We start from the raw sequence: 24,303 nt of genomic DNA, 5'->3' as shown, positions 1-24,303 counted from the left end.
AGATAGATAGATAGATAAACTTAAAGTGCCAGAAAATATTATAACATTGTGTCGGATTTTTTTCCTATTTAGATGAGGATTGATTTTGATGGTTCACACTACCGTTTTCATTTTTTGGCGCAACGGATAAGTGCTAAACTCCAAATGACCATCTTTTGGAGGTTGATGGTTCAATCCTCAGTACAGTCGTTAATAAGAATGCAATTACGAATTTACGACTTCTACACGGCCACAACAAACGGAACAAGTGCAAGATGCACCTAAAAATAAGTTGGTTACATCGGCTGAAACGTTGTGAACAAAGAACACTCGAGTCAAATGATACAAAACATCATCGCATTTAAGTAAAGATGGCGACATAAATTATTTTAAAGGAAATACTGTCGAAACAGTCTCAAAAGCAATTAATTTGGGTTTACTTATTTAGTTAGTTTTTAATTTTTTTTTTTTTTTTTTGTCTAGCTGGGGATGGGTCATCCTACCGAATCCCAGACATTCATCTGCTATCTTATACTCATTTGTGATCTAATGTGCATTAAAAATTTGATATAAAGTTTTAAAGTTAATTTAAGTATCGGTTATTAGCAAGATAGCCATTTTATTTAACTACTTGTTTACGTTCAAGACTTGTGACGAAACAAGGTGGCTACATTGCACAGAACTGATATTTATGGTAACTTAAAATGTTTAAATTTTTTTTTTTTAACGCAAGTAGGTCATACGTAAACATGAGAATAATTTTGGGCTATTTTTCCAAGTCTTTTTACAATAAAATGTCGCCAATAGTAACTAACGTATGTCTTTCTTGTATCAACAATTCTTAATCAAAACAAGTAAAAGGGCACTAATGTAATTTTGGAATCTTTGAGTTTCCTATGGGTTTCTATCCCGTCTTCCAATTAGGATCAAAGTATAGTATCGATTTAGTCTCAGATGTAACCTCTCAGGCATCAAGGCATTATTCCTTGTGTACGTGTTTAATTCCGGCGTCCTTGTTTCCGAAACGCTGTCGATTGTACTATATAGGCATTTTTGTTCCCATTCGGATTGATTTTTTTTTCTTTTTCTTTTTAGGGAGGAGCTCTCAATCCTCTACCCAATACCCTTCCCCCTAAAAAAAAAAAAAAAAAAAAAAAAGAAAAAATGACCTTGTCTTTAACTTTACCCTCCTGAGGAGGTAGGTAAATTGACGACATTGTTACCATTGATGCGTAAAATATGAGTGCTTCCTCTTCTTTCAATCCTACTGTAAAACTGTCCCTTTGGTCAGCTTAGTCGGTGCCCGTGGTGTTTCCATCCCTCTCCTCCGTTGAGGAAATGGAATTATAATCATCGTCTGTGTCGGGTTTATGCGGCCGCTGCTGCTTTTTCCGCTGCTACCTTAGCGCAATGCTACACTCGCAACCATACAAAACGGCGCACTGATCAGGATCAGCCCAGCAGCAGTCTAACGTGTAGATTCCGTTCAATAAGCAAAAACAAACAAAATCCTTCCGGATTCTGCATACATACATACACCGCACTTAAGAACAATAAAGATATTTATTTACAATTGAAATCGTTGCATTTCTTTATTAAAAAAATAAATTGAAAACGACATTTCATTTATTTTTCTTAGTAACTACCCGTTCATCACATGACCTTCGTTTTCGTTGCGTATAACCTGTTTATTTTTCTTTTCGTAATACCGCGCCTTCACTTTTTTTTTTTTTATCATTTCGAATAGGGTTTTCTAATTTCATTAAATTAAACAACAAAAAAAAAAGTTAAAAATGGTCCAAAGATTTTTTTTCTTTATAAAACGAAAAAAAGCAATGTAAGAGTAATTCGCAAATTTAACGAATCGTGGTTAGCATTTCTTTTAATGTTTATTTATAAATAGAATGCCCATGAAGAGACATTTATTTTAATTAAACTCTAGAATGAATTGGGTATCATTACTATTACCGATATAAATTCATTTGAAGGAAGTACTGTTGGGAAATTTTGTAATAATTTGCGTTGCTCACTGATTTTTTTTTTTTTTTTTTTTTTCATATTTGAGTACTAAAATTTAATATTTAAAAGTTTTGAGCAATTTATTTTGTCGTAAATAGACGACGAATATAATAATCTGGTTATGTATTTGCTCCCATTAATTGGTGAACGCGGATTATTTTACTTTGTAACTATATACGACAAATTAAATAACTTTGGTTTTCTTTCAAATATTAAAAAAAAAAAACGCAACTAGGTCACAAATGAGTAGGTAAGAAAAAATGTTTTTGACTAATTTCCCAATTGTATTTCTTTTTTAAAATTAGGCCTGTCAATAGTAATGATTACACTACAAAAAGAAAAGAAAAAAAGCTACTTGTCCGTTCCTGTAGCGTTTCTCGTCTTTCAAGTTAAGATAAGTTGCTTTTTGCCACCTGTTATGCGAATTACTTTCAAACTGTTTGAATTATAATTATAGATTAGCGAGAGCCCTTGCACACCAATCTGTATAATATATTGTTAACAACAGAAATATGTTTTAATTAATCTGTCGGGGTGAGAGAAAGTTTTATCTCCAAAAATAATTATCATTGTCAGCTAAATTTTTGCATAAAACGAAACATTGGAAAGTTTAGCAGTTTAATTCTTTATGAAACATTATTTTCGTTAAAACTTGCCAGCTAAATATTCTTCATATTAATAAAATAAAATAAACGAAAGATACTCTTTGAAGTGTATTTATTAAAAAAAAAAAAAGTAGTTTTAGTTGAGGAAAGGCATAAGTTGATTTGGGAACAATTCATTTTAAAATTGGTTAAATCGGAATCTGCATTAGCGACATCAGATTAATCATCATCGTTTGTGCGGGCGACCTCTTTTTATGTTTGAAAAGTGATAATTCGTACGCACTAGATAATTACTTGGTCATCTGTTTTTATTTTTAGTTTAATATTTTTAATGTTAATATTTAAAAATAAACTGTCTATTTTCGATTTCTGCTTTATTTTTTCCAGACCAGAAAAAAAAAAAAAGAAAAATGAAATTTAGTTTGAAGTTTAAACTGATAAGAAATAGCGTTTTGTGGTACGTTCATATGTTATGCATTTTAAAACTTAATTGAATGCCCTATTGGAACAAAATGATCAAGTTTATCGAGTTAATCTGTTCTGTCCTCTGTCATTCATTGACAGAACATTCCTTCTAGACAGAGGCAAATTAATATTTGTGTTCCACTGTTCCAATCCACATTTCGTCGCCTTGGGTGAGCTAAATTTTCACCACGTAAAAAAAAAAAAAATCGACCCTATGCCTAATTTTGCCTTCGTGGAGACTGGAGAGGTAAGTTAATAAGACTGCGTGTGTTGGGGTGGGGTGCTTAAAAAACACTTGTCGTTTGATGTTTTTGTCAGCGGATATGAAATAAATAAAAACCAATTATTTGGAACATTCATATTACTATTTTTATCGTTGTTAGTTAGATTCACTACGTTTCGGTTGACGTAGTCTCCGACCCTCCCCTGGGCACAGATTCGGAAAGATGTATCTGAAGGTCGGAGGTTATATCGGCTGAAACGCTGTGAATATGAGATGAGAATAGTAGTCAGAATGATATACTAATTATCAATCCTCATCTAAAAAAAAAAACAAGAAAAAAAAAAAAACATTTATATAATAAAACGGTGTAATTTTTTTTCTTTTTGCCATGTCTGTATGCAGATGTGTAGATAACGTTTCAGAATAGTAAAGAGCAGTCGGTTGTTGTTGTGGTGGTGGTGGTCGTCGTCTCCAAACATTCCCTGATCGAACGACTCCTCGTCGACATCAGCATCGCTCTTCATCTTCTTCTTCTTCTTCATCGTTTACCATTTGTACTACCCCCTCCCTGCCGTACCATCACCGCCACCAACGTACTGTGTTGTAGTGTTGTTCATGTATTACCTCCACACTATTCTGGCCAGTCTTAAACCATGCGAGGATATAAAGGTAAGAAACGCGCAATCCTGTCCACTGGTTAAAATTATTGAACTTTAACTTCATCCAAAAAACAGCATGTCTCCAAAAATATTCAAAGAATAATAGACAATTCCGACGCTTTAATTCTTGGCGCCTATATACATAAAGGATCGCCTTCTCTTTTACTCGCTATCACATAGCTGATCATGACGATGATGGTGATTTCTCCACTCCGTTTCTCTTAACACGTTGTTGTTCGCGTTTTTTTTTTTTTTTAATTTTTTTTTTTTAATCCACCCTCAATATTTAAATCTTACACACTGAAAAAAATATTTGTAATACTTTTTTTTAATTATTATTTAACACTACAGCAGTAAACGTTTCTAAAATAACTCTAGAAACCAAAGGTAGTAACATTTATCACATGCTTCTTGTAAAATTCGCTTTTTTTTTTCTTTTGTCGTCTTGTTTTAATCGAAGATTTTTAACAAGGGGGAGTCGTTCAGATTTTTGTATTGTTTTTCATCGCATTCTTATTTGATTTACAATACTGTCTACTAACGGTTATATTGTTAAACCGTGTCTCTGAGTAGCATTCTAGTTTCAAAAATGCCATCTCTATCAAGAATGGAAATGTAACTGAAAAACGACACAGGAATAAACGTCGCCTATTCTTTCTATTTTTCGATTTCGGAATCTTTCAGGCCTACATTCCACAAAAAGATTAAATCTTGTTTTGCCAAATTTGATTTCTATATTTTATTAATAACGAAAGCAGGCTCGCCCATAAATCCGAAAACTACTCCATTTTTATATTTCGTTTCTCTATCATTGTATCATAAATGTTATTCAGTGTAGTTTATCGAATTAATATTTTAATTTCCTCATTTATCCACTCATCGCTTGTATTTAACGTTTGTTTGTCTGTTTTCCGATGACTTTGTGGTTCGCTTTATTTATTTATTTATTTATTTATTTTGCAACACTCGCTAACCATCCATTCATTCATTGCCAGAAAGAAAAAAAAAAAAAAAAAAAGAAGAAAAAAACCCTACCGTTCATTCATTTATTATTGGGCTAAAAACGTGCGCTTTCCTTCCTTGTCACTCACGGCGACTGCTTTTCCTTTTTATTCTTTCCTTCTTACATTCTGCTACTGCGGGCCGTCTCTATCTAATGTGGACGATGATGCTACTGCTGCTAATGATGATAGCTAGTGCGTGCGTTTGCCTTTCTGCACCAAATATAACCACCACGCACAATTAAAATAAGTTTTACCTTCGATTCTTTTTTCATCATTTCCCGTTTGATGATGACAACGGTAAAAAGAAGGGGCATACTGCCTTAAAGACGCAGTTGCAACATAGGAATGCATCGCATGGTCATGATACTGATGAGGCTAAGCCCTTCCTCTCCGTAGTATTCGTCGGCATTGTCATTGATTTTCACTTTCGCTTTTAAATAGGCTTTTACGGATGGAATAAATTTTGCTTCTAAGTGAAAAATAGTGATCAGCAAAACTGTTCATTAATTTTTTTTCATTTGTTCTCCCCCCCCCACTCTGAAAATTAACTTAAAAAAATAGTTTAGGTGTTTTTTATTTTTTTTATTTTTATTTTATTTAAGCAATATTTAGTTATTGCATGAGAAGCAAGCAAGCTGACGTAGTATTTTACTCGCTAGAACCATGCACAGGACCCCCAAGGATTATACGAGTGGAGTATGGTTATGTTCAGTCCCAGGAGGTCATTTACTCGGGCGTTATCGCTTTGTGTGAAAAGGGTTTGATTTATTGCCGGTGGCCTAAGGCGTCCCAATAGGGAAATGCCGACGGGGCTCGATATAGGCAAATTTTGAAACCATCCAGTGTCATTTTATTTTGTTGGAGAGGGGGGGGGATTACCACACATTAAGCTGACAAGTATAAATATGCTGTGGTCGGGCCAAGATTAAAGTATAGTATCTGTTCTTCAGATGCTACACTTCAATTACTTGTTCTCTGTCAATGGAGGAGAAATCCTTCACAACTAAGACTATTTTTAATTTTTGTTCCTTTGTCTACGTTAAAAAAACAACCCTGATGTCTAACTCTGTCCGATGGGGAGGCAAAGTAAATAGGAACTATTGCTGTGGTGATGCGCAAATAAATAAACTTTATATATTGTAGAATTACTCTACTCTCCAAACCGCTTTTTTCTTTCTTTCTTTCTTTCTATTACGGATAATGTAACATTAAAAAAAAAAAAAAAAAAGGCTGGAGACGGGAGTGATTCTATAATAATACCATTTTATACCATAGCTCTGGATTACCTTCGTTGCCATTGTCTATCCAATTTACTTGGACACCTGGATTAAATAAATACCTGTAATAAAACGCAAAAATACATGAGTTAAAAAAACAAATCTCATATCGTATTTGGATTATTCAGACTACTGTTCTCATCTGTTATTCACACAACGTTTCGGTAAAATAAGACTCGAGATGAGAACAGTAGTCCGAATAATACAGATCATTAATCCTCATCTAAAAAATTTCAGAAGCATGAAATCTTATTTTTTTATTTGTTTTTAAATTTTTTTAAATGGCTCTTTAGTTTTAATTATTTTTATTACATATTCTGGTGGGTGCCTATAAATATACGTTGAAATACCAAGTGAAACATCTTATCTACATAGCATTGTACTAGAGAAGATATCTAGATCAGTATAAGTTCACTTATGTAATCTCTTGTTTTACTAGCTTTTTTTTTCTCATACAAAAATTATTTCTGACCTCCAATATTTTTTTTTGTTTTGAACCAATCATTATTGACAGTAAAACTACGATCTGTTCTTCTTGATCCTTATTCTATTCAGGTATTTTTATATGAAAGTGGATTTTAGTGGGGTACGCAAAGACAATGAACTGACGAACCGAGGGATAGTGATCCTAGCTGTTCTTAGTAGTGTCACTAATAAAATACATTTCACACTACAACTACTATTACTTGATATACCAATACTTACTACATTAGTGCATACTGCTAGCTTTGGCTCACCATTCACTAGTGATAGTGTGTGTATGTATATATATGTGTGTGAAAAGGTACGCTTTTGCTTTTAAGTGTTTTTATTTATGTACCAATCTTTTTAAATCAAGAATTCGATGTTTACGATAGAAAAGAAAAAATATATATATATATATATATATATATATATATATATATATAACCCTTCACCAGACTATCCATTCACGTGAAATCACCTTTTCCATCACCATATTCCGTCTCTTTCACTATTTGTTATCAAGTAAGATCTATGACTGACATGTATTTTCATCAAATACTTTTGCAAGCAAAATCCGATCCCGCATTTTGCTAAATCCTACTCACTGATGAGAAGGAAAGTATTTTTTTCGAAACTCTGCGGATTAACGACTATCCACATATTTTGTGCTTCCTTTTTAAAATTGTTTTTAACTCTTTCTCAAAGTGTTTTTGACCATGTTTTATTAACTACCTATTCTTATAACAATTTTGCTAGCTTATATTCAGTTATATTTAACCTTTTATTCATACCAAACCTTTCATTTGTGAAGCTTGATGTAACGACAGAGCATATAACAAATAACAAGTTTAAATACCAATTCGTTTTTGGTCTGATGAAGTGTTGTCCCTGAATTGAAACTCCACTGAAACATGTATGCACATATGTAACCAATAATAAACAGACATATTAATTGAATGATTTTGTGCTACAAAACAGGTCCAGAATTGTGCATGTCAACTTTTTTAAAGGAATAAATGGGAAGATGGTCAACATCTTGAAATTTGGAATATAGACTTTTATGCTCTGCAATTACATCAAACTTCATGAAATAAAGGTTTGGTATAAATAAAAGCTTAAATATAATTGAATAAACATTTACACACACACACACATATATATATTAGAAAGATATACGCCTGCATACAAAAAAGTGATATCTGTTCTGATACTGTATTTCATCTCATTTGTCAAATGTTAGTGAAAGAAATATTAGAGGCAATTTTTTATTTGGATCCCAATCCAGCGTTCTGTCTTTTGGGGAGCTGGATACTCTCCACATTAAAATCCGGCCTTGTGTTTGTGGGAGGGTGAGGAAATAGATACACACACGCACACACACTTATCTATCTATGGTCTCTCTCTCATCTATATAATGGTGATGAATTCTCTTGTTGATTTCGATGTATGAGGTTCCTCCACAACAACTAAGTTGCTCGGAAATCCACACAGGTGATTTGTTTATAGTGGTGAAGGCTTTGTGTAGAACCAGCCACACTTTTTAGTATCACTGGTAACCTTTGTCGGTGCAGATGACTGCCACAGAACAGTATACAGTAGACTGCAAGTTTTTACATCAAAATTATCTTCTAGATGTATGTCTTAACAAAGACTGGGGGTGCATCTCTCTCAGTGAATTAATGCGCCCTCAGAAACTCCTCCTGGAAATTTCTATGACTCAGTGCGGTACATACAGCACTTAGTCTTTCCAAAGTGTTACTCATCTGATACTGGCCCGGCTCAACATTACTTAACCAGTGATCTGGCAAGAACCTGTATGTCAACATGTATGTATGTATGTGTGTGTGTGTATATATATATATATATATATATATATATATATAATGTGTTTTTTGTTTTTTACCACTTTATCTGTTTAGTTACACGTTTCGGTAGCCGAACCATATCTATGATCTAGCAGCCTCGTCAGACCTTACAGAAAACCAGGTTTTCTGTAAGGTCTGACGAGGCTACTGGATCGTAGATATGGTCCGGCAACCGAAACGTGTAACTAAACAGATAAAACGGTAATAAATAAAAAAAAAAAAAAAAGAAAAAAAAAAGTCACATATTTGCTCTGCAATAGTATTGAGCACTCTTTTCAGGTTTTTACTAATTACCATTTTTGCTATATATATTAGTTGTTCCAACGTAATACATCCTACTTTTTAACTAAAAAAAAGACAGGAGTGGTACCATTTAAAGAGAAAAAAAAAAAAAAGAAACCTCTTGTGCTCCAGAATTTAATTCTCTACATAGTCCTCACCATTCCATTCTTGCTGGACTTTTGCCAGCAACGGGGTAGTGACTGTGCATGGGCGTGCGGAGAGTGCTTTATAACTCAAATCTGTTGCTACTCTGAAATCGGCGAACCCATCTCCTATGTTGACATCAACTGCACCAGTGAATGTTGATCAATTCGATTATTTTTTTTTTTCCTGCACACAGGAATTCAATGACACATCTCTGTTCTGATGCACATCCATGTCATATGCTACTTAGTCTCATACCGTCAATATTTGCAACAGAAAGACTGAACTTTTAGGTCATGAATGTGTAAGTTCAGTCATCATAACATTGCAATCTGCAGTACCCTCTGATCCATTCGAGCGAAATAAAAAAAATAAATAAAAATAAGAGGCATTACTTTTGGAATGCCCCCCCTCTCTTTCTCTCGTATATGAGAGAAAGAGATCGATCTGTGGGATGCAGTATCAATAATATTGCAGGTCGAACACCTGTTTCTTATTTTACGAAATAACTGTAGTATTTGATAAAACTTATTTGTATTAAGAGTATTTGTTTTTATTATTTGGGAAAATTCCAATTTTTTGGTTCTGTTATTAAGGATGATTAATGTGATTTATTTTTTAGTTGTACATGTCATCATTTGAACCATTTTGTCTGTTTTCACAATCGCATTACTTCAATTTTTCAGATAAGCCCCACCCTTTCCGCTTTGGTGACCGCCCCACCCTTTCCGCTTTGGTGACCAAATCTTGCAAGCGAAATGCTGTCGTTTTATTTATCTAAATCTTAATTAAAATGACGACTAAGCAATTATTTAATAGACTGCAGCAACTTTAATGTTCTGCAAGAACAACTGTTTCGTTATTCTCTCTGATGAGGCACTTAGAAATGTGAAGCACGAATTTCTCTCCTCTTCTAAAAGGAAGATGAGCTCAGAATTGTTTCCTGTCTATTTATTTAAATAAATTTATAGTGTTTTAAAGTTAAAAAAGAAAAATATTTTTCTAGAGTCAGGTGGGAATGTCTGTCTGTAATTTTATGTGATCTTTATTTCTGAACACCATATGTGCCATTGTCAAATCTATTAAGTTTTGTGACCACTTCTCATGTGTCTGTTTCTCGCCTCTGTGACTGGTATACATTATTTTTTTAATTATTTACTTTAATAAGTCATTTAGTGTAACCGAAAGGCATGAAAAAATAACTTTTTAAAAATCATAAACTCTTCTTTGCAAAATAACACTCCTTTACTGTAGAGGTCCCTAGATACCGTAGCCGTCGTAACTTACGACGTTGACGCTTCTACTCTAATAATATATATATATATATTATTGTTGTTCTCTCGGACTGTTAGAATTTGGATTTCCCTCCTTGTTTCCTGCTCCTCTGACTATACTAATATGCAGACGTTTAAATGTAATGTGAACAAACATCTCGTCGATCTCCTCACATAATTCCCTGTAAACATGGTCCCAAACAGTAACCTCTTGCATCCAAGTGGCAGTGTTTTGCTTGAGGAAAATAAAAGTAATAATAAAAATAATCACGAAATTAAATCAACTAGAATAGGTTCGGTTTTTGGTAAACGAAAACGAATCCTCCATTTTGATCTTGATAATAGTCGAAAAAAAAATGAATTCGATCCTTTTCAAAATTTGCAAGGAATATGAAAGCGTTTATACTATTGAATAGATTTTTTTTCCCTTTTAAAATTCTTAGCAAACCTCATGTATTGGAAGTTATTTGCGTCTAATAAGTTTATCGAGATTAATTTAATGACCAAACAATATCGTAATAAACTTTCAAAATCCCATTAAAAATCAATTTATTTGGTTAAAAACAAAACGGTAAAAGCTCCCGTGTAACGCCGGATAAATACACCTAGTTAATTTCTTTAAGGTAAATAATTTATTAGAAAAAAATATCGATTTTAGTTTTCTTAAATTTCTAATATCTCAAATTTCAAACGATATCTAGAAAGTGCCAGTATTATAACACTTATCTATTTAATAATAAACTGGTTTCTAAATTCTGCTTCAACGTTTTATTTATTTTTTTTTTTTTGCCTTTCATATTTTCTTCGTTGATACGTTCTCTTCGATTACGTTTTGTACATGGTGATTCTAAGTATATTTATAACATTATATATGTTAGATGCTAAAAAAAAGTATATTTATAACATTATATATGTTAGATGCTAAAAAAAAGTATATTTATAACATTATATATGTTAGATGCTAAAAAAAAGTATATTTATAACATTATATATGTTAGATGCTAAAAAAAAGTATATTTATAACATTATATATGTTAGATGCTAAAAAAAAGTATATTTATAACATTATATATGTTAGATGCTAAAAAAAAAGTATATTTATAACATTATATATGTTAGATGCTAAAAAAAAAGTATATTTATAACATTATATATGTTAGATGCTAAAAAAAAGTATATTTATAACATTATATATGTTAGATGCTAAAAAAAAGTATATTTATAACATTATATATGTTAGATGCTAAAAAAAAAGTATATTTATAACATTATATATGTTAGATGCTAAAAAAAAAGTATATTTATAACATTATATATGTTAGATGCTAAAAAAAAGTATATTTATAACAAACATTATATATGTTAGATGCTAAAAAAAAGTATATTTATAACAAACATTATATATGTTAGATGCTAAAAAAAAAGTATATTTATAACATTATATATGTTAGATGCTAAAAAAAAAGTATATTTATAACATTATATATGTTAGATGCTAAAAAAAAAGTATATTTATAACATTATATATGTTAGATGCTAAAAAAAGTATATTTATGACATTATATATGTTAGATGCTAAAAAGCTTGACAACGCAAACTGAAAAAAACAAAACTACAGCTTGAATAAGAATAAAACCCATTTCATAATCTGAAATATTCCAGGAGGAAAATTTAGGTGCTTATTCAGCTTACGAAACGTTAATTTTTAGATAGGATTTTAACTTGGACGGTATCTTCTCTTAACTTGTTAGGTGAGTACAGAAAAGTTAAACAAAACAAAAAAAAACCTCCCCTATGTTAAGAATGTCTTTCTAAATAATGTTATTATTCCAGCACGGTTCGTAACTTGCACAAGTATCAAAATTCGAAATATATTAAAATAATCATTCGTTTATCTTTTTGTAAATCTCAGCACTTTCAAATATTTATTTAGCATTTAAGCTGTAGCCCTTTAACAGGCATTGACTTTCTAAAAACGTTAATTTTCTTAATGTTTTGGCGAAAATGCTATTAGTCTTCATAAAAGCTGTGGAAGATGCTGCAATCTCATTTTATTTCCACCCAAAATATCATTTAACAAAACTTAACACAATTTATTATCGGATACGGCACTTTTAAAATTTTTATTTTTTTGTATTTTTTAAGGATCAGATTAGAATCAGTTGCTGACATGAGTGGTTATTTTTACGATTCGTGCTTCTACTTCACTTCCGGTTGTCTCTCTTCATGTTAAGAATAGCTTTTCTAAATAATGAAGTTATTTAGGAAACCCATTAACATAAGGAATGGAGGTGGGGTAAACTACTATATACATTCGCCTAACAATTTAATAAACAAAAGATGTCGTGAAAAATTTAATTAAAAACAAAGCACCAACCGGAATTAAAATGGAGGTACGAATCGTTAAGATAACATTAGTTTATACTTGCTCCTTAAGCAGTGTTGATACATTATCCAAGTATGTCGGTTTCTATCTTCACTTAGTTACTACTGCTTTATAGTTAATACGAAAAAAACAAAATTATTTTTGAACATGCTACTTCATATTTGTACAAGAGTAACTACAACAAACCTATTACGGCATAACCATGTTGACATACTGGTTCCGGTAAGATCACCGAAGTTAAGTAACTTTGAACCTGATGAGTGGCCATTTAGAAATACTAGGCGCTGTATATCATCTCCTCTAACAGTGAAAGATATATATATATATTCATTCATTCACATGTGGATTTGTTACCTATAAATTTAGACTCAGTTGCAGGCGAAATGCCCAATGCTGGACGAATACCACAAAAGATATTATCGGTTAGTAGAACAATGATGAATGTATTTACGTATTGTTTTATTGATAAAAAAAAAAGATAAAAATTGTATTTTTAATGCCTAATAGTCTTTATTAATGTCTATATAAAAAAAGCATGAAAAAGGTCACTATATTTTTATGAATTATATAAAGTAATCAAATTTTTACTTTTTATTTTATATAACCTGTAAAAGGATCTCAACAGTAAAAGGGGTACGATTTTGCTGCGTTTTAATCAGTCGTATGTATGTTGATAGGGCACAAGTGCTGTGTTCATCTGAGCACATTCCGTTAAAGTACTTGTAAAACACTGCACTGGATCTTTTTAAAAATGAATAAAGGCATAGTTTCTGGAATATAACTTTGTTTATTTATACATGCTCTGGTTAAAAAATAACATCCATTGAGCTTAAATATTAAGTCTGGCTATTATTGTGTGCGATTAAAATTCTATATTGGTTAATAGAATGTACACCAGCTGTTTACCAAAAATAAATGTGAACCCATCTGTAATATTGCTCAAAGTCCCGAACTATGACGTTTATGAAGGTCACGTCTGAATTTGCTTGTTTTTATTCTCCAAATTCTTTAATTTTTTTTATTTTCAACTTGTAAAATTAATGTCGACATTGAATACTTTAGAATGTAAAGCTATTCTTGAAATAGACAGATGTTGTTCCGAGAAAAAAATAAAAAAGAATGCACCATGTTCAGTTAGATTCTTTTCCAGGAAAAGAATTAATCCAGTCACGATCAGCAGAAACCTGTGAAAAGTGGTCTTTTTGTTTTTGGAAAGATATCACAGAAGTATTCAACAGATCCTGTTTTATAAAGCTGTTCTAACACCTGATTGGTCCATTCTTATCACACATAGTTATAAATTGAATCGACCAAATCATTGTCAAAAATATTGCAACGGATGCTTTTACTCGTAGTTTGAGTTGCATATTTTTTATTTTCCGAAATGTTCCAATACAAATTTGAAAAACAAAAATTAGGCATAAGGCCACTTAAAAATTCGAGAAGGTCTTTGGTCATTCTTGTCAAGTACTTTGGGTAGTCTATGCTAAGCCTAGCTAGAGTTCACATGCACCATAATACTGCAAACACACCATCGGTTGTCCTAAATAACGTGTGTGTGTGTGTATGTATGTGTATGTATGTATGTATGTGTGTGTGTGTGTGTATGTATGTATGTATGTATATATATATATATATATATATATACACACACACACACACACACACACACACACACACACACACACACACACACACACACACACAGGGTGGCCCACTTAAAGTAGTCAGAAAATGTAGTAGAGAGGAGGAACCTTCTCTAATTGTTTAAATTACTTGCATCATAAAAGATACTGGAAGTGCTCTCTGTTGACACCTATGCATTTCTAGGCACGTTTAACAATGCTTGCAGATACTGCCTGTAGATTTTTGGTGATTCTCCTGATAGCGTTGGTAATGTTCATTAGTTGGTTTACATTGTGAGGATTATTTACATAAACTTTTTGTTTTAAAGACCCCCCCCCAAAGATAATAAACTACATGACAAGTCCGGGGAATGTGCTGGCCATAACCCTTTGCTTACTGTTTTCTCTCTTTTTAAACTTTGAAGTGAAGCTATTATTGAGAAATAATTTGATAAAATCAACAATAGATTCTTTACAGTGCAATGTAGACTAATGTACTGTGAACTGTTACTGCGTGGAGGCATGTGAAGCTTCCTTCCAGTGCACTGTGAAGTGGGGTCCCTAACTAGAGCAGGCAATCAATTGATTTGATTAAAAAAAAAATGGACGATTTCACTGATTTTGATGACGAAAATATGGGAGGGTAGAACATTTGATCCTCATTAAATCCCGGAAAACGTTGGGTCTCCCTGCTAGTGTGTGTATGTGTGTGAATATTTTTGTAACTATAAGAACTCAACTTTTGAAAATCTGGGTGTCGATTGTGGTCCTATTTGTGGATGTTTTCCTAAAATTTGGGTCGAAAATACCTAAACTGTAAAAGTTATTGCTTTTCCAGTGTTTCTTGTTCAACCTTTAAAAGTAATTGCTAAAAACTTGGCACAAATTAGAAATCTATTTTGGTGTCAGTACTCAGCATACCAATACCCAATTTTGATACCCACCCCCTCTTCAAAATAACTTGAAAATTGATCATTCTATATAACTTACTCCCCGATACACAATGACCAATCTTTCTTTGACGTTAGAGCATTAAGACTGGTGCTTTATCCAATTGTATTAGTAAATCCAGTTGATGAGTAATTGAATCTAAGATGGTGCAAAATTGACTTTGAAATCTATTAGGCGATGTTCTCTTCTGTACAACCTCTTTTTCTACTCTATGGTTATTTTCATGGTAGGTGCTCGATTGAGCTCCAATCTATGGCTCCCCCTCTGTAAAACAATAACTAAACCTTGTCTTAGCTTGATCTTACCACTGTCAATAGATTACCTTTCTCCCTTTGTATACATACCTAGAAGTAAAAATTTCCATGAGCAAAGTTTCTTTCCTAGAATTGCATATATATGGGACACAGTATCCCGAGGCTGCTCCTTAGCTTACTATAACACTATTCTCAAGTTCAATGTAAACAACTTGTTGATCTGTCCTTAAATAATCGATTTCTGATCAGTTACTCCCATCACTACAAGTCTGTTTTCACCTGGCAAACTCAACCCTCATCTTCAAGCAGCCTTTGGTTACTTGTTAGCAAAACAAGTCTCTGATCTCATACGATTTATACTGTGTGTCTGATTGTGAATATTAAATGATTTTCTATTTGTTTTTAGCATAAAATACAGTTTATCCTTATTTTAATAAGGAGAGGTGACTGTGGTTCAGTGGTTAACGACATGGACTGACTACTTGGGACACCCAAGTTGGAATCCAGTTTGTTCCACAAAATCACTCCAACTTAGGATGCTGGCAATCTTTATATGGTACCTCCCATAATCCCCAATGTTTTTCTAGAAAAAATTCGGATTCATATGAGATTATGATTTTAATAATAAAGAGTCTTATTGTTTTGCCCCAGTCGAGATACATGAACCTTGATGAAGCCCCTTATTTTAATGTCTTCTAGGACTGATTTTCGCTCAAGATTTAAAATGAAAGACTTATTTTCAATGTGTTGCTATGGTAGCTAGGAAAATGGCTGGACCTTTTGTACTTTTACAGAAAGTGCTTGATAGATGCAATCCTCTACCTGTGCAAGAGTTGGATACATCTTAATACCTATTGATAACATTTCACACAAATTGGACTTTCATGAAGGGATTCTATCCTCTGTATGTCTTATTTGCACAAAATTAAATCAATATAAACCTAGCCCACATTATTCACCATTATCTCTAGCGGCTGTATTCCAAAATTCATTATGATCGGTTAATTAGTTTTAGTGAATCGTGTACATACAAATATATATATATACTAGCAGTTCAGCCCGGCTTTGCTCGTGCCCTATGTACTGTTCATAACTTGCCCTGTGTGTGAATACCTTTTTATGTAAAATTTCAAATGTTTAGACCAGAAATTATCTGAATAATTTGGTAAACTGCAGAGGTCAATTTTTTTTCACTTTGACCCCTTAACATTCATTGTTTTGGTCTCTAATCAAATTAAAAAGTTTGACCCATGTCCAAGTAACCTACATTTAAAATTTCAAGTGTTTAGACCCAAAATTGGCGGATAAGTTTGGTAGAGTTTTCAAAAGTCAAATTGTTGAACCACAAAAGATATTATCGGTTAGTGGAACCCCTTGACAGCCAAATTTCTGGCCGAAAACAAATTAAAAAGATTTTCTCAAATCTCAATGCCCCTTATGTCAAATCTTGAGTCTGTAGACCAAAAATTGACAGCAGTTTGGGAAGGAAATGTACACGCACAGACAATTTCACTTTTATATATAGATATGCATATCTACCTTGATACCTGAATTAGAAAGTTCTATATATGTTTCATAAAATGGAATACAATGGTTTTAAAGATGAAGAAACTAATAGTAATAAGGTATGACTTAACCCATCGTTTTTAATCTTTATAAATTATCACTTATACAAGTCTGGTTGAGTATTGGCGCTAATCTTTGAATCATTTTTTTTTGTAGGGGGATGGGGTACTCACATGTTTATAGGTGCATCATCTGATCAGTCAGTTCATCAGAGTATCTGAAGATGGCCCATGTGGGTTGAAACGTTAGTATGTTTGGCAAATTTCTCTACTCTCTCACAGAAAACGTGAGAAAGTTAGCCAACCATGTCGAAAAAATGGACAAAAAAAAAAGAGGCAGAGTTGAGCGCTGATATGCAACCAGACCTGTATAAATGAAAGAATGCTGCCGAATTATACAAATTTTAGATTATCACTTAAAGATTATTACAGCATAATATCTGTACACAAATTTAATATGGTCCTGCTTCCATGCAAATCACTTTATGAATGATTGTAACAAAATGTGGTCGTATTTATAATTTGATTGGCTTCACTTTCTTTTTCTTTGCAACCTCTCTCTCCTAGATCCGATGTTGCTAATCTTTTCTATAAATACTATAATGGCATGTGTCCTTCAGAATTGTCTGATTTATTTGCTGCTTCTTTTGTTCCAGCTCGTTTGACTCTTTGATCTAGTGGTCTTCATCAATTCGTTATTTTGATACCTTATTGTAACTGAACTTATTTCAGTAGTTTCTTTTCAAGAACCACAGATTTTTAGAACTCTTAATGCCGACTGTTTTCCTCCTGCCTCTAACCATAATCCTTTCCAGACTAAGGTCAATAGGCATCGCTTATCTTTTCGATAATCCTCTTTCGTTCTTGTTAGCTCCTTACACCAATTGGCTTCATACCTTGTTTGGAGCGATTTCCATTAAAAATAAAAAAATTCTCGGAGGATAACTTGTATAACTAAAAACAAAATAATTTTTCTGTTACAAAAAAGGCTCTACATGTAAATGGCTGAGAAATCAAATATTTAGGGCCTTTTATTGGAAGCAAGATTTCCAGTTAGCAAATATTCTTTTAGTTGCTAAGATTTCACGCTCAACCATTGGGTTTTCTTTCGGCATCAAAGTCAACAGGCCACTGTTGAAATGGCAGTTTTCCTTGTTGGCCAAAGTATGGCTTTGATCTTATGTAGTCCTAGGAGGTCCACCCTTCACTTCATCCGTCTTTGAGAAGGGGTTAGTTTCAAGCTAATCGTCTGAGGTGCCTCAACCTGGAAATGCTGGCGGGGCTGCCCAAGCATTTTTTCATGTTAAAGTGCTCTTCCTGTAGGGCACTGGCTTCTCAAATCCCACTTTCCAACACTTGTGTCACATCATCTTCCGGTGAGAGTGAGATAAATAATTCTTTGAGAAAGTTTCTTGCTGAAAGGAAATTCTAACACATCCCATTTATTATTTCAGACTGGCCAGTCATAAAATGTGCTTACATATATTTTAATTCATGCAGATTTCGTATTTATTATTACAGAGCCAATTCCCTATTGAATATTATATTGTACTTATATATATATATATATATATATATATATATAGTAGCGATTTAAGAAGTAAAAAAAAAAAAATGACATTTGTGCCATCAGCTAGAATCAAAACCAAAACACTTAGTGCTGCATCTGCATTCTCTACAGTTTTAGCTAACCTGGTAGATAGATAAGATTAAAAATCAAATCACTTCAAGCTATGAATGACCTTGTGCTTGTACAAAAATATAAATATGTTGACAAGTTGAAATGAACATTTTACATTTCAACTTGCTGATATGTCTGTGCGCATTATTCGTCCATTCAAACAAAAAATTTACTCATTATAAACCATCCTTGGTGTATGATTATTATTTCCTGTTAATTTCAGTGTTATGTGAGTTCGAGTTTATCGGTTAAATATTTGCACACACATCTATTTTATTCATATAGATTACATTTGGATTATAAGTTTGGTATGCTGGAAAAAGTCAAAATTGAATTTTTATTGTGAAACCTACTCCTCACTTTTTTTTTTTTTTTAAATGTAAAAAACAAAAAAAACTTTCTGTCAGTATTTAGAAAAGTCAGATGAAACAATGTCTTCAGCAAGTTCTCAAATTTTTCAGCACTTTTATTAATTAAAAACAAAATAGTATTGAGTTCACAGGGCTTTCAATATGAAAAGCAGACATTAAAGATTATCACCTGAAACTTTTTCCAAAATATATAAACCTAATTAGCAAATTTGGCTGAAGAAATTTAAAAAAAACTGCATTTACTACTACAGATAAGTAATTGCAGGGAGCCTGATTCCAGTTGAAAAATTGAATTGTCCCTTTGTCAATTGACCACAAAAGGGAGATAACTAATTAAAGAGTTTACAGTGAAAAGGAATTTAATTCTCATTATAGATCAACTCTTCCTGTTGTATACATTCATTTAATTCCTAGAGATAAATCACTCTTTGACAGTTCTGAGTTCCTGCCAGTTTCTACAGAAAGCCATCAATATTTCTCAATGTGTTAGACCTTAATTGTTCAAACGTCAAATCCACTCTCGGTTAATTGCCAAAATAAACATGGACGATTTTGCATCAATACTGGTTCTCATTTTTATGGGCTAAGAATCCTGTACCTTCTGCAAAGAAGGTGGACTCTCTCTCTCTCTCTATTGGGCTAGAAAAATTTGCACACCTGCTACTATCATAGCTTGAAAATCACTTGAAAACCCATGCATGAAGCATTATTGTCATATGGACTAGTGCACCAACCATTATGCCTCCTTCTTGGACAAAGTGCAAAAAAAGTAACTTAATAGATTCCACACTGTCTGCCAAGCTCCAGCACCTGTCTCATCACTGGAATGTTGCATCCCTGAATGCGCTCCAATAATCTTACTGCACTTGTAACACCCTCAATGTAGGCCACTTAAGGATAAGGGTTATGAATGTAATGTGGTAGTGTAGTAACTATTAATAGTGCAAATTGGTTAGAATTTCATTATTAATAGGGATGGCTCAACAAGAACTTGGATTTGAAGGCTACCATGTGGTATTCAACCAGGAAGTGAGCCAGTGGAACAGTATTCCACAGGTGGGCAGTTCTGGGAAAGAAACTTTGTTTATAGAATCTTTGTTTAGATTTAGACATAGTGGGGAAAATCATATAGTGGTTGTAGCTATTTAATTTCTGAAAGCCGTCAAATACATGCAGGAAGCTTCACGTGTCTCTTGCAGTGACTAAGTTCAAAATATGTTGTAGTTTACATTGCACTGTAGAGAACTTATTGTTTTTTATAAAATTATTTTTATATATAATGGCTTGAATCAAAGTTTAAAATGTAAAAGCCAAATATCATGATTCAATTGTGCTCTAAACAGAAACTTTCATTTCAAAGCATCCCTACTCAAAAACCCCTACCTCAAAGAACCTATTGTTGATTTTATATGTCGGGCCTTTCTGCTTGTGTGGTAATAAAACTTCTCAGATGCACTTGTAATGTTAGACTGTATAATCGCCTATTCCTTTCATCGGATTTTTTTCAATTATTGATAATTATCAAAGACATTGATACAAAACCTATCTAAGAACACTGCCAGGCACATAAAGTACATTTGTGTGAAATTTCAAAACTCGGCCCAACTGTTTAGGAGTTCATAGGGCACACACACACCTACATACACACAGTTCCTTTATATAATAGAGGATAGAAATAAAATTAACTAGTAAATTTAGCTCCAGTTAAAACAGCATAAACCGTTTAAATTTAAAAAATAAATTAATAACAAATGTAATTAATGATATTGAAAAATAATAGTTCTCAATAAAATGTAATTTTTAATTTTTTATAGTATACTCTTAAACTTCTACTGCAAATGTATTTTATGATACAATACAGAATCTCTAGAGTTGTAAGGCATGTTTAGTTTCAGAACAGTTTCCGGTGGTTAGTTGTTCTACACAAGTCCTGGAGGTGACTGGTTCTCAGTAGACAGTTCTTGAGTTGGAAGCCACAGAGCAAAAGATTCTTCCCGTGTTGACACAAAGAAAACGTATGCGAAGTTGCTACAGAAAAGGTTTAATTTTTATGGTGCAATTCTGGTTTCTGATTGGTTGATAGTGGAACGTGAATTAATTTGATTCGTCAGTTCTTAGTGGCATCATTTATAAATAGAATCACCCAACTGTGCAGGATCATACTCCTATTATAGTCCAAAAATATTGTAACAGAATCTTAAATCAATAAATTTGAGTTCAAATCCTCTTTCAGATTGAAATTTTCTTGGAGCCAGCAGAGTGAAGTGTTAGCAGCTAAAGATTTTTGCTGTCTGGAAATCTTTTCTTTAGTAAAAGACCCCCTAGTGTTAGATGTCTTGGCCTCTTACAGGGATGGCCTTGGTGTCAACCCAAATTATGAACTACTGTTAGAAGCTAAACAGATTGTAGCTAATACCTAGATAACTGAAGCAATGCTAAAAATATCGAAGCAAAAACAAAGCTGAGAATAGCAGTCAGCATTAAGTGAGTTTATGTAGGTTTGTCACTTGCCAAATTATGAATATGGAAAGTTTGGTCTTTATTTATAGCTCTTGGCTTCAACCCACATCCAACTGGTTTTATGCCCTTTTAACTTCAAAATGTCTTCTATTTCAAGGATATTGAAGTAGGCTTAGTGTTTACTTAGTTTATGTCAAGAAAATTATCAATGATTTATATATAAAGTATCATCGAAAAAAGGCAGAAAAAAGCTACCCCCTGGAGTTTCTCAGAATGCACACATGGCTAAAATTGGTTAATGAGGATGGATTTATCTTTCGCCATTTTGACATGTTCAAATCAAAATGTTTTGCTCTTTGCATATATATGTGTGTGTGTGTGTGTGTGTGTGTGTGTGTGTGTGTGTGTGTGTGTGTGTGTGTGCAAAAGTTAAATCAATTATTTAAAGACTATATGTATTCCAGAAATTTACCATAGTTTCATTAATATGGGTAGACATTCACTGTTTAGAAAAATCCATGGATCACATTTTAAATTGCAGCAATTTATGCAATGAAGTCCATTAAAATTGTAAAGATTTACTCGTGTCAAGAAAACCTGTATATATACTTTGTATTTTAGCTATCGCATGCTTGTTCCTAAAATTTCTTTTCAACGTAATCTGTGTGTATGTTTGTGTGTATATATATATATATATATATATATATATATATATATCTATTACATAATCTGGCTTGAGGCAGTTGCCTGTCTAGCCGCACTGATGAGCTACAAAACAGTACTGCATGTGGATGACATATATATATAGTTTTTTATGTTTATAGCATAATCACGTTGACTCACCAGTTCTTGTCAGATCACCGAAGTTAAGCAACGTTGTGTGGTAATAAAACTTCTCAGATGCTCAAGCTAGTACCACATTGTAACCATTTGGGAATTCTAGGCACTGTATGTGCTTTCCGCTTATCTTGGCATTGTTTCCAATTGTCCTGAACCTTCACTTGCCACTGGTATTTGACAATGTTGACTCAGGAGAGATGTGGTTGGAGATTGCGCAATTCTTGTCACAAAGTGGGTATCTATACTCTGTCAAGACTGAAGGAAGCCTCTGCGTAATATATATATATATATATATATATATATGATTGTAAAAATACTTTTTTTTGTTAAATACGTCTGGTATTATCCTAAAATAGCCTTTAAATAAGATGCCCCCAATCTAAAAACATAAGCTGACCTCACAAGTTGCATTATTGAAACGTAATTATAAGTTTAATTGTGAAGGTTCTATCGCGAGGTACCAAAAGCAAAAAAAAAAAAAAAACTTCCACGGATTAATATGGGAGAGGAGACTATCCCCAAATTCTATTCTAAACTGGGAATGGGCAAAGGATTTCTACTAAGTAGATATAAATAAGTCCCTCTTACCGTTTTTCTTTTTTTTTTTTTTAATGGAGAGTAGATAATGCTTCGCCTTTTTTGTCCCTCAGTCCTCATTTCTAATGAGTGATGTTTCTGACAAAGGGTGAAGAAAAAGCTGCTTCCCAGGTTGGTAGTACTTCGTGAATAGTAGTCTGAGATGTCGGAAATTTTCTGTCTCTGTCTATCCTTGTGGGCATGTCACTAGTAAGGGTGCTGGAGGTAAACGTTTTCATCTGGGCTGATGTTAACCGCCTGATAGTCAGGGACCTGAACCTTGGAATAACCACTAAGGAGGCTGTCCTATCAGCAGGTGCAAAGTACTGGGGCTGCTGTATTGCCATTTGGTGAATGGATTCTGGACCATGCAGTAGTCTCTGGTGGGGCCTCTCGATGCCATACTAGTGGGTAATTGTTACGGTTTTACCTTATGTGCTACAAAAAAAAAAAATTTTTTTCCTGTCTTTCCTCTCTTACTTTCCCTCTCTGTTCTGCTCTAACCAAGTATGCTGACCTGTTCCACAAACCCCAAAATCCTCAACATGAAATATCTCAAAAGAAAACATGAATAAACCTAGAACCCCATCCTCCTATGTAGACCCCTCCTACCATGTCTCCTTCTCCAACATCAGGGGTCTATGTTCTAAACTTCCAGAGGTTGAAATCCAATTACAGGAGACAAAACCTGATATATTCTTTCTAAGCGAAATTGGAATAGGGCCGACCACCTCCCTAGATGAGTTCATAAAGGATACTCTAACCTAACATCTAAATCTGACCCCCAAGATCGCCACGGGCATGGAATATGTGCCTACATTAAAGATGGCTTCCCATGTGGCAGGGATATCTCCAGAGAAGACCCTAATCTACCTTATATGTGCTCCCGGGTTGCACTTGTTTACACCACCGCATTTATATTTGCCCCCTATCGCCCCCACAACAGTGGAGTTACTGTCTTTAAGAGTATATCAGAAAAAATTGACCACATCCTGTCTGCTCATCCCTCGGTTAACATTCACATTTGTGGTGACTTCAATGTCCATAATGTGGAATGGCTGACCCACTCAAATAAGACTGATGAGGGGAGGTTCTGTCATGATTTTGCCATTGCCTATGACCTCACTCAGATTGTCTGCGAGCCCACCCGTGTGCCCGATAGTACCGGTAAGTGCGCAAGCCTCCTAGACCTTTTTCTATCCACTTCCCCTGAGCTATGCTCATGTTCCGTTCTATCTCCTCTGGGATCCTCCGACCACTGCGTCATATCAGTTAAGATAAAAATTAAGTATGATAAATCTACAGACGTACCTCTCCACTGTACTGTAAACCG

At 33.4% G+C, this 24,303-nt stretch overlaps 1 protein-coding gene across 18 annotated transcripts in view; it reads left to right on the top strand.

The window, feature by feature from the left end:
* Positions 1-24,303, top strand: part of LOC145287959 (disks large homolog 1-like) — a 909,452-nt gene that overhangs the window by 30,969 nt on the left and 854,180 nt on the right. For 9 of the 18 annotated variants that reach the window (XM_080135931.1, XM_080135924.1, XM_080135920.1 and 6 more), the window contains exon 1: positions 3,680-3,960. The exons of the other annotated variants lie outside the window; for them this stretch is intronic. In XM_080135931.1, the coding sequence (XP_079992057.1) occupies positions 3,945-3,960 (16 nt within the window). In that variant the 5' untranslated portion in view covers positions 3,680-3,944. Of the gene's footprint in view, positions 1-3,679; positions 3,961-24,303 lie in introns of those variants that run through there. 18 annotated transcript variants of the gene reach the window in all.

The sequence above is a fragment of the Euprymna scolopes genome, chromosome 11 (assembly GCF_053919585.1).
Source record: "Euprymna scolopes isolate OS-2025 chromosome 11, ASM5391958v1, whole genome shotgun sequence".
Classification (NCBI taxonomy): domain Eukaryota; kingdom Metazoa; phylum Mollusca; class Cephalopoda; order Sepiida; family Sepiolidae; genus Euprymna; species Euprymna scolopes.
This window is presented reverse-complemented; position numbering and strand designations above follow the sequence as displayed.